General features: G+C 40.0%; 1 protein-coding gene across 1 annotated transcript in view; it reads left to right on the top strand.

The window, feature by feature from the left end:
* The first annotated feature begins 2,394 nt into the window (after positions 1-2,394).
* Positions 2,395-13,266, top strand: part of ptges3a (prostaglandin E synthase 3a (cytosolic)) — a 12,437-nt gene continuing 1,565 nt past the window's right edge. The window contains exons 1-6 of the mRNA XM_086046271.1: positions 2,395-2,562; positions 3,382-3,495; positions 3,581-3,650; positions 3,734-3,832; positions 8,403-8,492; positions 8,577-8,633. Coding sequence (XP_085902397.1) covers positions 2,561-2,562; positions 3,382-3,495; positions 3,581-3,650; positions 3,734-3,832; positions 8,403-8,492; positions 8,577-8,633 — 432 coding nt within the window. The 5' untranslated portion in view covers positions 2,395-2,560. The remainder of the gene's footprint in view (positions 2,563-3,381; positions 3,496-3,580; positions 3,651-3,733; positions 3,833-8,402; positions 8,493-8,576; positions 8,634-13,266) is intronic.

Here is a 13,266-nt window from a genome sequence, read left to right as displayed (position 1 = left end):
GTGCACGTCTACTCATTCCCACTTCAGTCTCAGTAAATATCCTGACTGGTGTTTAAGGTTAAGGCCTCGCCTGTCCTAACCGTGATCAGCAAAGAAGCTGTGTTTCTTTTTTTTTTTTTTTTTTTTTAGCCAATAAGCAGCGTGCGCTCGTCCCAGCATAAATCTATGTAGCCTTGCTCACTTCCACATTTGCTCATTCTCATATAAATCAGCCACGGAGAGGTTAATCCTTTTGATATGTTGAAGTGGGCATAGTAGGGATGTCCACATACATTTTTAGACGTTGTAAGCAATGAAAGTACAAGGATTTCCAATGGAGAGTTTGTAATCGGTACCTCCAGTGACTCCGACCGAACAAAGATGGAACGGTAGGGTAGAGGGTGCGGCCATTTTCCTCATTAACAAGAGGCATTGAGTCACTTATTTCCTAATTTCTCCCAAATTTATTGATAAAATAGAAAATGACAGCTATTTTCATTTTCCCGATCAAAAAATATATAAAATGAATTTGTTAGTGAAAACATGGCCATCCCGGCCCAACCATCCCTCTAAGGCTTAGAGTCTAAGCATTGTTGTGTTTTCGTTAGTTTCCCTGCGTTCTGTTAGTTGCCTCTAGGTGGTACACGGAGGAGTTGAGAGGGGAAATGGGCTGGGGGGCAATAACAATCAATTCCTGTTTTTTTTTTCCCCAAAATACTTTATTGTTACAAAAAAGAAAGATACAATAACAACGATAAATATATCGGGTTTTTTTGTCTTTAAGTTGAATAAGAAAATGAACAGTAACACATCTGTTCAATGAACGGGTACAAATATGTTTTATGTACAATACAAACAAATGAAAACAACAACCCCCAACCCACCCATGCCCTACCTCGGCTCAACCTAACATTGTCAGCATAATAATAATATAATAATAGCTTCAAATTCTTGAAGTAAGCGATCAGGGGCTGCCATTTTTTTTTCCCCAAAAGACCTCAGTGAACCATCTCAATATGTATTTAATCTTCTCAAGTTTCAAGAAAAACATGGTGTGTTTGAGCCACAGAGAGATAGAAGGAGTCTTAGGGCAGTGTTTTTCAAACACTGTGTGCCGCGAGATATGTGCCTTGCGAGCACATCACACGCATGAGGGCCGATTAGTGGGCCAGACTAAAATCCACTTCCGGCCATGCTTAGTCAAGCCCTTTTTTAAAATTTGTCAGCCCACACCCCAAAAATGGACATCCGACCGGTCCAGCCAAGGGACGGACTGCCCAGCTCTGAATATACCACATATATTGTTAAAAATTTTTTTTTACACAATTTAGGCTGGTGGTGTGCTGTGGGATTTTTTACAATGAAAGAAATGTGCCTTGACTGAAAAAAGTTTGAAAAACACTGTCTTAGGGGACTTCCAATGCAACAATAAACAATGTCTTGCCAGTAAAGAAGTGAAAGCTATAATATCCTTTTGAAATGCACTTAATGCAAGAGAGGCGTAAGATACACCAAATATAGCAACCAATGGGTAAGGCTGCAAACTCACCTGGAGTACAGCAGACATAGTCCCAAAATATCCGGTCCAGAAATTAACAAGGTCGGAACAAGTAAAAAACATATGACTAAGTTTACAGGGAGAACCTTGGCAGTTGTCACATTTATTCAGGATATCTGGATACATTTCAGAGAGTCTGGATTTTGAAAAAATGGACCCTGTACAAAACCTTAAACTGGATGAATCCCAGATGAGCACAAGAGGTGGTAGACCGTATCCTGTGTCTGGCAAGCTCCCAGAAATCATCATCAATCTGTATACCCAATTTTTTTCCCATGAAATTTTAATTTTGGCATCTGACTGGTTGCCCTCCCCTCCAAAAAATGTGCAACACTTTTTTTTACCTTAGCATTTTAACACTGTCGAAATGTGTTGTTATGAACCAGAACGACAAACCATTGATCGGAATCAGCCATCTTTGTTGTTTACATTTGTCCGTGAGGCGGCAACTCGCATGTCACGCGTGAACACCAACATCATGGTGGTGTGCTTGGAGCGGAGGGAGAGGGAGATAGGATCTGATGTGTGAGGGAAGGACTTTTTAAATATTTGAGGGACACTAAACTGATGTATAGATTATGAAAGTGGGGAAATGGGTGCTACACACGATTGTACAGTAGGTGGCGGTATGCGTCTGTAAATTGCTGCAATCCGCCAGTAACCGAATGAAGAAGAAGAAGAAGAAGAAGAAGAAGAAGAAGAAGAAGAAGAAGAAGAAGAAGAAGAAGAAGAAGAAGAAGAAGAAGAAGAAGAAGAAGAAGAAGAAGAAGAAGAAGAAGAAGAAGAAGAAGAAGAAGAAGAAGAAGAAGAAGAAGAAGAAGAAGAAGAAGAAGAAGAAGAAGAAGAAGAAGAAGAAGAAGAAGAAGAAGAAGCAGCAGCATACCAAAATCACGCGATGTTTGAACAGGCTCCTTGTCATCCCGTTTGCGATTTTTTTTCTCACTAATCTTTTTTGCTAGCTATACAGTGCTTGCTGTTGATATCGCGGTCCGACGGGGGACTTATATTGCAAACGCAGTGAAGATGTAAGTCTTTTGTTTACTATGTACGCGTCATTGCTAACGGCAATTAGTCTTTGCCTTCATTGCGGGTCAAGTAGCTAATGGGACTAACACATGATTTAGCTGCATCAATGTATTCATACGAAACACACGTGCCTGTCAGGACAAAAAAAATGTTTAACTCAACAAACTTTCTTCACTGAACCCGATTGGTGTATCACCACATTCCTTCCTCTGGAAAAATGTCTCAAAAGTTGTGATTTGCTGTAGTTTTGTTTTCATTTTCATATGCCCTCGCTTTAGCTCTTAAGCTACCGTCAACCAATCAGCAAGGCAAAGGATCCAGTGTCACAGCCTATTGTCAGGATTGGCTCGTAGCTAACGATCACTAACTTTCAAATAATATTTTCTGCGCTGAATTAATAACCTATTTTTGTTTTTATGTACACAAATTATTTTGCATTGTTCAAAAAAAAGATGCCTGAGAATGGTGTGGTCGTACCTGACACTGATGTCCACAACATACTGTATGCTACACCTGTACATCTAATATGATTCTGATCATTAATGAAGCTGCTTTAAAACATTTACAAGCCTTTAAAAAGACAATGTTGTTCACTTTTGATTGGTACTGGCAGTTAGTAACTGTACAAGGGATGTGTATTATTGTCGCAATGGTCAATAGCGAGACAAATATTTTGAGTTACATGACCTGAAATGAGTCTTATTAGTTGTGCATGATAGTAAACTCCAATGCACATGCAATTACTTACTGTGTGTGTGTGTGCGTGTGTGGGTGTGTGGGGGTGTGTGTGCGCGCGTCTGCGCGTGTGTGGTATTTAGGCAGCCTGCAACTGCCAAGTGGTACGACAGACGGGACTCTGTCTTTATAGAATTCTGTGTGGAAGACAGTAAAGACGTGACTGTGCGTTTTGACAAGACTAAACTTGATTTCAGGTAAGTCTTTTCCCATCCATGTCAGGTGTTGATCATGTCTCATTTGATTCTGTTATTATAGTAATCTATTGTCACCCTAACACAGCTGTGCCAGTGAAACAAATAACATCAAACATCAGAATATAGTGGAACTTTATACGGAGATTGACCCCAAAGTGAGTGTTACACATTTATGTTGTGAATGGATGTTGGGCCATGTGTTGAATGAGTCCAAGCCTGTGTCTTTGTCGTTACACAGGAATCTAAACACAGACGCACAGACAGATCTGTGTTGTGTTGTTTACGAAAAGTGGAGACTGGAAAGGCGTGGCCTCGACTGACCAAAGATAAGACAAGGGTAACGCTTGGCAACTTTGACTTGTTTTTCACTGATGCATTGCAACCGCTAACGTCTGACGCAATTTGCTCCCACATGCTGCTTGAACTCTAAAAGGTTTTTCTTTAGAATTTATCATTTTTTTCCCTCATTTGAAAATGAGGAATCCTTTTGTTCCAGGGTCATTGGATGTCTTTATACAGTATATCCTTTATTAACTGTTCCAAATTAAATTTCTCAAAAACTAACACTAGTTATTAGGGCTGGATGATTAATCAAAATTTAAATTGTGATTTGGATTTTGGCATCTTTTAATCTTTCAAACGTTATAATTGAAGAAAAATTGTATTTACCTTCTTACTAATTTATTTTCAAGTTGTTTTTTCAATTCATATTTAAAGTCGAGTTTTCAAAGATTCAAGGGAGTTTCCTCAAAATTCAAGCTTACAAAGATCCAAGGACTTTTTTTTCGTCATACCAACACACATTTCCACATGGCATGAAATAAAATTCCCAATATCGCAGGTTAGCCCAGTAAGTCACAAGAGTTATGAAAATAAAATAATATAAATAAAGGTAATGCTTATTCAAGGCTTCAATGTTTGCACAGATGGAAGGAATCAAAGGTGTGAATGTAGCAGAATGAAAATGCAAGAGGCTTGAATTTCACATGATTTACAAGGTTATTTTGTACTTGACAAAAAGAATATAATGTTTAACATGCAGGGATGAATGGACGTGAGGCTATGATGATAGTTTTATGTAGTTTTTGTAGTTGAAGTTTTGAAATGAATGAATAATCCTTTCAATAATTGTGATTTAAATCTCAATCAAAATACCTGTGATTATAATTTTTTTCATAACTGTCCAACTCAACTAGTCATACAGTAGATTTTAGTAGTCTACACACACCCCAGGTTGAATGCCATTTTTTTTGTTTTTTTTTTGTTTACCGTATATAAAAAAAATTAAACCAAGATGAATAATTTAAAAATGTTTTCCACTGACCCCTTACCTGTACAACTGAATTGAAAAATCTTTTCAGGAAGGGGGAAGTAAAAATAAACGAAAGAAATAATGTGGTTATACAAGTGCACACACCCTCATATAAATGGGGACGTGGCTGTTTTCAGAATTAATCGTGTTCAGACTATGGTTAAATTGGAGGCATCATACACCTGCCAGCATTTAACTACCCTCCCAAAAAGTTCACTGTTCCAGTAAGAGATGGGCATTTTACTCGATTTTGCTGGTCAGCAGCTTGGGTACCCGTCCGTCATTTGTCAGTCCGTCATTTTTTTGTGATGAACCGAATTGTGATTGTCAGTTGGTTAGTCTGTCAGTCAAGTCTGTTAGTTAGTCCATCAGAAGTCTGTTGGCCCATTAGTCAGTTCCCCCCAAAAAAATCAGCTATATGGATGTCCGTCAGTGATGAAATGATGGTCCTTCACTGATGGACACGGTTAGTGACGATTACTCTGTCAGAAGAAAATCCATCAGTGCTCAGTCATTTTTAAAAAGTGTCTCGTCAATCGTAAGCAAAATGGGTGTCCGTCAGTGAAGGAATGCCCACCTCTACCTCATATACATTTTCAGACTTTTTTGTAGTCACATCTTACAGCACAAGCTACGGTCCACAGAGAGCTTCCACAGAATCAGAGGGGAAGTCATTGTTCAAAGATAACAGTCAGGAGAATGGTACAAATATAACTTTCCATGGTACATGGTGAAGTAGAAGTAGTGTAGAAAATATGGCGCAACAGTGACATTACTAAGAATTGGATGTCCCTCCAAAATAGATGAAAAGACAGAGAAGAAAACTGTTCGGGAGGCTGCCAAGTAGACAGCAACATTGAAGGAGCTGCACGATATTCTGGCAGGTACTAGCTGTTGAGTATATGTGGCAACAATCTCCTGTCTTCTCCATACATTTGGACAAGAGAGAAGAGTGGCAAGGGCAAAGCCTTGCATTATAAAGAAAACATCCAAGTCTGGCTACATTTAGCAAAAAATCACTTCCAAACGCATGTGGGAAATCATCTTATGGCGCGATAAAACCAAGGTTTAACAGTAAAAAAATAAGAATTTTCAATAGGTACATTTGACATAAAACACCACTTCCTCACTAGGGTTGGGCACCGGGAATCGGGAACCGATTGGAACTGATTGGAACCGGGACCAGCACTTCGGTTCTCCCGGAATCGTTCAGGTTTTAAAATTTCGGTGCCACATTTCGATTCCGAATCCGTCTCGCGGAGGAAGCTACCCAAAACAAACAAAGTACCAATATTGTGCGCGCTGCGCGGATCATCGACAGACACGAGCGTAGTCCAACCAATAGGAAATGTGTGTGCGCGCCACGCCTACGTGCAGCAAGTGCCGAGTCTGCCGACATCACACATCTGCTAAGTTCACACCAAACGAGTCGCTTGATTCGCTCGCGTTTGACCGCGGAAATTTTGAATCTTGAATGCTGAAGCCGCTCATTCGCTCAGAGCGGAGAGGGGAGGGCCTTCGCTTAGTAGTAGACTACGACAGCATTTTTCAACATCGCAATCAAATGGCCGACACACTATGCTAATGTTAACATTATTGCTGTGTTGGTTAGTTCAAGAACTGTAAAAAAAAAAAAGCCGCAGAGTGAACAGGACGCTGTTAGGCTGTGTGTGACGTAGTATGCCCAATGCTGATTGGCTGCCGCGAGGCGTAATGGCAAAAAAGTTGACTTGTTTAATACGGGACGAATGGAGAGAATGGATGGATTTTCGGTGCTTCGCTCCAAACCGCTCCAAACGCATCACTCGCACCGCCCCGCGCATAACCGCCCCCGCCTGCGCGAACTACATTGACTCCAATTCAAACGCACCGCCAGAAACGCATCATCCGCGTTTGGTGTGAACGTAGCAATACAGCAACGAGGACTACAGGATAATGTTCGCGGGGTGTGATAATTATGGATGTTCAACACAGGTCAAAAGTGTGGCTGCGCTTCATAAAAAAAAAAAAAAAAGACCAAGCTACTCACTGCAACATGTAAAAAATGAATCTTGTGCAAAATTCTGTAATTATGTGGGTTCAACAGACGGCAAGAAGTTGTTTGTTTTCCAGCAAGTTACTTATTTTCCACACACTTCTGCCTCTAATCCTATTCCCGGCCTTCAAAATAAAAGCATACCAGCTAACCATTACACGACACAAATGAGGTTGCACGTCTAATATGATTAAACACCTCCACTTACATGGGGTAGAATTGTTAGAATGTTCGGTCTTTGGCTCTTTGCGTCGGTCTACCGGTGTTCTGAAATTTGTTCCTCCCCGTTGAGACCGTTGATGCATGCTCACAACGCCGACAGTGAGTTAGAATTGGGTAAGTATACAAATGAAATGTGTTTAATGTCCACATCAAGCACAAGTTTTTCTTTTTATTTGCACACTTGGCTTGGCCATGGGTGTTAATTAAGTAGCATGCTATAAGCTGCATTATTGTATTGTATTTTCTTGAGGCACTCCAAAATGAAGCTCTCTTGTGGATAATTCAAGATAATAGGTTTGATATTCATGTATTTATCTATTTATAATTTATAATATAATTTTATTTATTAATTTAAAGAGTAGAAAAGTTCATGAAACAAATATTTGTCCCCCCTGACCAAAAAAAGGGGGAAAAAAGGAATCTCGAAACGTTAGGAACCGGAATCGACTCGAGGACTCGGAATCGCCAAAATTCAAACGATGCCCAACCCTCTCATCACCAAAGAACACCTTATCTACATTGAAGATGAGTAGTTGAAGCAATATGTTTTGGGGCCGATTTTCATCAGCTGGAACTTGAGCCTTAGTCAAAGTGGAGCAAATAATCAACAGTTCCAAGTACCACTCCACTAAATCTTCCTGCTTCTGCTAGAAATGCCATTTTATTTTGGATTAATCAGAGGCACATGAAATAGTAGCAGGTGTGTGATGACTTTCATCTAGAAAGGGTATGTACACTTGTGCAACCACATTATTGAAGTTATTCATGTTTATTTCCTCTCATTTTCATTTTTCAATTGAGTTGTGCAGATTGTAGGTCACATTAATGACGGAAAAAGTTTTGAAATTATTTATTTTGGTCACATATATCACAAAACCTGGCACTTGAACAAGGGTGTGTAGACTTTATATTCACTCTCGTGGTCCCAAAGCTCAATGAACAGGCGAGATGTTTTCAGATGGTTCCTTCACTTTATAGGCAAATTCTCATCATCAGAAACGGTGAGTGCATACCTGTCGTACATATCTGTGTGTATATAATCTTACACAAAAAATACAAAAAAAAACATGAGATACAGAACATCTGGTTCTGCCATTGTTACATTATAACTACAATCTTTCTCACTTTCATTTGCGTTATTTTCGAATGGCTGCTTTCACGTGATGGGAAATCAGCTTTAGCAGACGGAAGCAAGGTCACACGAGAATACCGCGAGGCACGAGAATGCGATATGCCCTACTTGACACAAAGCAGCACCTGATGTGACAACTTTCAATGATTGTGATATGCATCATTACTAAAAACTGCACTTCAATTGTCGACGTTTGTCACTGCCAGAGCAACTGCGTCAGCGTGGATTTCAATAACTGGAAAGATTGGGAAGATGACTCAGATGAGGACTTAAACAGTTTTGACAAGTTTTCAGAGGTAACAGCCTATAGATGACACTCATGCACACACACACTCACACACACACACACACACACATTAATGGAATCGTGTTGTTTCTAGATGATGAACAGCATGGGAGGTGATGATCTACCTGACCTAGACTGTGCTGATGAAGAGGTGGGTTTTTTACACACAGCATCACACTAATTCTTCTTGAATAACTTTGATTTTGCACCAAAAGTCCTTATTGTAGGCCTGCTCACAGAGCTAGCGCTGCCTCTAACTGCTGTAAAGCAGTGCTTAGCCTAGCTTAATATTACTCATACTTGGCAGTATTTAAGGACCTGCTTGCTAGACTATACACCAATCGCTTGGATCGAAATCGGTCGATATTTTGCATTTTATGTATCTGTAATCTCGTAATTTGTGCGATCAATCAATGACCTCATTGATCGTATGCGAGAAATAAGATATTACAGCAGCTACAGCATTCTTGATCCGTTTCACCTCGCATGGTTAAAACATCCCGCGCGTGGGGGAAAAACGCACCGTGTGTTGTCTATTTTTGAGAGCGTGTGTGTGAGGAAGTTTCTGTCATGGCGTTGCTGCGTGCCACCTTTGACTTCGCTTTACGTGTGTTCAAAGTTTGAGCACACACACAGTTGTCAAGTTGTCAAGCGGTCAAACATTAACAGGATGAATTCAACCGTATGTTCCGGACGAAAAGCTGTTGAGATGCCGCCGAGAGGTAATTCCCGCTGGCGTCATTGTAGGTTCGTAACTTGTAAGCGTTAGTTTGACGCTCCAATCTCACCTCCTTGTGTCCTCAACTTCGTCGATGAACTTAAACTCCATACGCTTCCCTTGGCTTTGTTCAGACGAGCAACTAAATCGATCATACAAAAACCAAGAACTAGGCGTATATATAAAAATAACCACGGTATAAAGAAAGGGGGGATAAGAGAAACGAGATTGAGAAAGAAAGATATAAAGAGAGAGAGTGAGAATGAGGTCAAAAAACTGTGTGGCTCTAACTCCGTGTTGCCTGACCGGCCGCATCACATCCATCTGCTTTCCTTCCGCCCACACAGGAACTTACATAGGTACGCAAGTAATTAAACACTTAAATGCGATCATTTTTTTTCCCGAACTTGTTTATAACAAAAAGTCTCCTATTAGAATAAACATAAATAATTGCTGTTTCAAACAATGATTTAACTTAAATCGAATTTAGGCTCCTACAGTCATAAGTACGCATTATCTTACATTTCCTACCAGGTGGTGTGTGTGATGTTACTAAATGGAGATCGGGTGAGCTTTAATTGTATTTATTTATCCATCTTTATGTTAAGTCGAATAAGTGATTTAAGAAGTGCAGTCCACGTTTACATCATGTTTCATGTAGCAAAGTGGTATGAAGGAAGTGGCAAAACTACTGATTTGTTTACATGATTGATACATGAATAGGGATAGACCGATATGGGTTTTACAGGGCCGTTACTGATTATTAGTAGTCTAGGAGGCCATAACTGATATTTGAAGCCGATATTAAGACGCATTAATACGCTAACGTCTGTTGCCTTAACTTACCTTTGCTCACTGGACCGTTTGCAATATTTTCTCCTCTTCCCGTGCATGTGAGTCTTGAGACGTAGTGCTCTTACCCAATGCACGAGCAACCAATCAGATGGTGCTGTGGGCGGGTCAATGCCGGACAGAGTCACAGCCTCAGGAGACAGCAGACAGAGACTTTTTAATAAAAAAGGCAGATGCTGATAATCGCCAAAATGCCAAATATCAATCCCGATAATCGGCCAGGCCGATAATCGGTCTATCTCTATTGTTGTAATCTGCACTTGACTTTGTGTCTTTACAGTATAGTATCAATTAAGCTTACACCATACCTGTGTGGCAGAATTATGTTGTCGTGGTGAACGCTTACCAAACTGCACATCAAAATATTTAGTAACTATAAACCTCTAATTGTAGTAGATAAACTGTCTTTTATATTAATGAATGCTTCATTTGCCTTTACCTCAGTATTCTATAATGCATAATAATGTAATAAAGATTAATTGTTTACAAACTACAATAGAAAGTACCTTGGAAAAAAAAAATTGCAACTCGTATCGCAAGCGCAATTATTTGGACAAAAATCGCAATTATATTATTTTCCATAATCGTTCAGCCCTAGCATTGTGTACATGTGAGCCCGAAAGCAGATCTATTTTTAGCCTTGTCTCATGTCGTGTGAGCCCTAAAGGCTTCTTCTTTCTACTCCCGCATCGGCGCGGGCGACAACTGCCGCATTTGCATTGTGACTGACACATTGTGCTGCGCGACAGGTCTGGAACACATGTCACAAATTGTTGCCGCGTATACGACGCAGCCCGCATTCGCTCTCGTTATTGGTCCGTTATGTCACATATTGCAATGATGTACACTTTTCCCCTAGCTCGGAGGAGACGATCCACAACGCGGCTTCTTGCTGCTGCGAAGCAAACTAGTTTGGCAGCGGCGTGAGTGTTATGTCACGTATGTGTGTAAAGAAGCCTACACGCGCACTTTCGCCGCCACCTTCCAGATTGTTTTCGCAATACAATTAAATGCATCGTCCAGTCATCTAGGTCACTTTGTTGTAGCGGGTACGATATCCATTGTTGTTGCTGTCTTTTTGATCGTTGCTTGGCAGTAAAAACAACGACCGGAATTGGCCATAAAAGGGAGAGGAAATTCCGCCCTGCGGTGTAGTGATGCCCCCCGACTTGGTGTGAAACTACAACACATTTTCAAAACAACACGTGTGGGTTATGCATGAGTATAAAGGCAAACTGCACGCAGCATTGCTGTAGTGACGTGCTCGCGGATGTCGGCCGTGGGAGTATAAAGAAGCCTTAAACCATCACTCTGGGAAGCAGAAGTTCCGCCTCCGTGCCCTTGACCATTCAATCGCAAAGTAATAGCGTTTGTGTATTTTTTAAACATTTTTTTATACTGGTACAGTAAAATGTCCGAAAACCATTTTATTTATGTCCAAAAAAGAACTAGCCACAGTATGTGTGATATTTAATTTGTGAATTTGAGCATTCAATCGCAAAGTAATAGTGTTTTTTTTGGTTGTTTTTTTTTACTGGTAAAATGTCCGAAAACCATTTTATTTACGGCCAAAAAAGAACTAGCCACAGTATGTGTGAAATGTATTTAATTTGAATACCTCTTTAACTCAAAACAGCGTTCATCACTCAGTGTAGGTTATGTGAACTTCCGGCCATGCACATTCAGCCAATTACAGATGCCGCCAGCAGGCAGGTGTGTTGTTTGGGCTAACACGTAAATACAGTAGGCGCTTTGTTGACAGACGCACCAAACCTTTGCTAAACGAGGATACCAGATGAACTGCGGTCATACCCAACGCGAGTTGAGCTATTCTCGCGATGCGATTACACATACAGTAAAGTCAATCCAGTTTGCGTGGATGGGGCTGAATCTGTACAGCTACACTTGAGCCAAACGGCTTAGAGAATGTGCTTGCTTCATCGCACACACACGCCAGGTACAAAATGGACAAACAATGTACGACAAAATAATCATTGCAGTCTATGGGTACCGGGACGTGTACAACACAGCCAGCTTCTCTTGCCAGGAGCAGTCATAGGCTAATTTGCGTAGCTGCTAAGTATGCAAGTTTATGAACTTGTTTACAGCTTTTGAACCAGGATAGCAATAGCTTTAGCAAAAGCCCCGGCCAGCTCAATGTCTGGCAATGTTCATGTTTTTTTTATTTTTCAGAGAAAATGTAATAAATATGTAAACATTGCGTAGTATTTAATGTTTATCAGCGTTTTGTTGTTGTTTTTTTTGAAGAATTTGGGGAGTTTAAATGTTTTTTTTCCAATGCATTTTCGCTATGGTGGGGTTGACTGTAGAGCAAATACACAAGTTGTCTAAATAGATCTGTTGCTCCATCTGAATCAAGTATCAATTTTTCAAACTCGCTGATCGACCCCAAAAACTCTGATCGCGTAAAGCCTACTGCTTGTGGAACAAGTACTGCCTTGAACTGCTGCTAAGATCCTCCTTTGACCACAATATTTAATTTTTGCACATTTCCTGGCCAGAAACAATATTTTCCACGTAGTTTATTCTGTTTTAATTCAATCCGTTTTCAACCATTATGGAAAATGAGCAGATCAGTTAGGGCTGGGTGGTTATGGAAAAAATAATAATCGCGGTTATTTTGAATGATAATTGACATCACAATGATTAAAATGATTATTCATTGATTTCAAAACGTTTTATTTATTCAATTACCTAAATGTACTACTCAAAACTACCATCACCCTCCCATGACTATTCATCCCTGCACATTGAACACTTTTTTCTTGAACACCATTTTTTGGTCACGTTCAAAATTAACCAAATATCATGTGCATTTGCATTTTCTTCCTGCTGCATCCACACCTTTTGAAGAATTGCATCTAATGATAATTTTTTTTTTTGTGCGTTATAAAATTTAAGTTAATCTATTCTCCATAGTTAATGCTTTAACTTTGACAGCCCTAATAAATATTTGTTATTGTTGATGTTCTTTGTTTTACTTCTATAATTCAATAAAAACCTTTAATTATATTAAAAAAAAATTGCATTTGTGGAATATGAATTAAGCAGCAATTGTTTTCCCAGAGAGCTCCGTGACATGGTCTGCGCCGTGAAGAGTGTAGCCTGGGAGCTGTGGCGCACCGCCTGGGTTAAGTTTCAGTCAAGCAGAGAGCAGCAGAATGTGTGAGGTCTTTGAGTGACTTTGTGAGGA

Source organism: Filicampus tigris, chromosome 1 (assembly GCF_054856515.1).
Source record: "Filicampus tigris isolate MCC_2025a chromosome 1, RoL_Ftig_1.0, whole genome shotgun sequence".
NCBI lineage: Eukaryota > Metazoa > Chordata > Actinopteri > Syngnathiformes > Syngnathidae > Filicampus > Filicampus tigris.
Note: the sequence above shows the minus strand (reverse complement) of the source record. Positions and strands in the feature narration are given on the sequence as shown.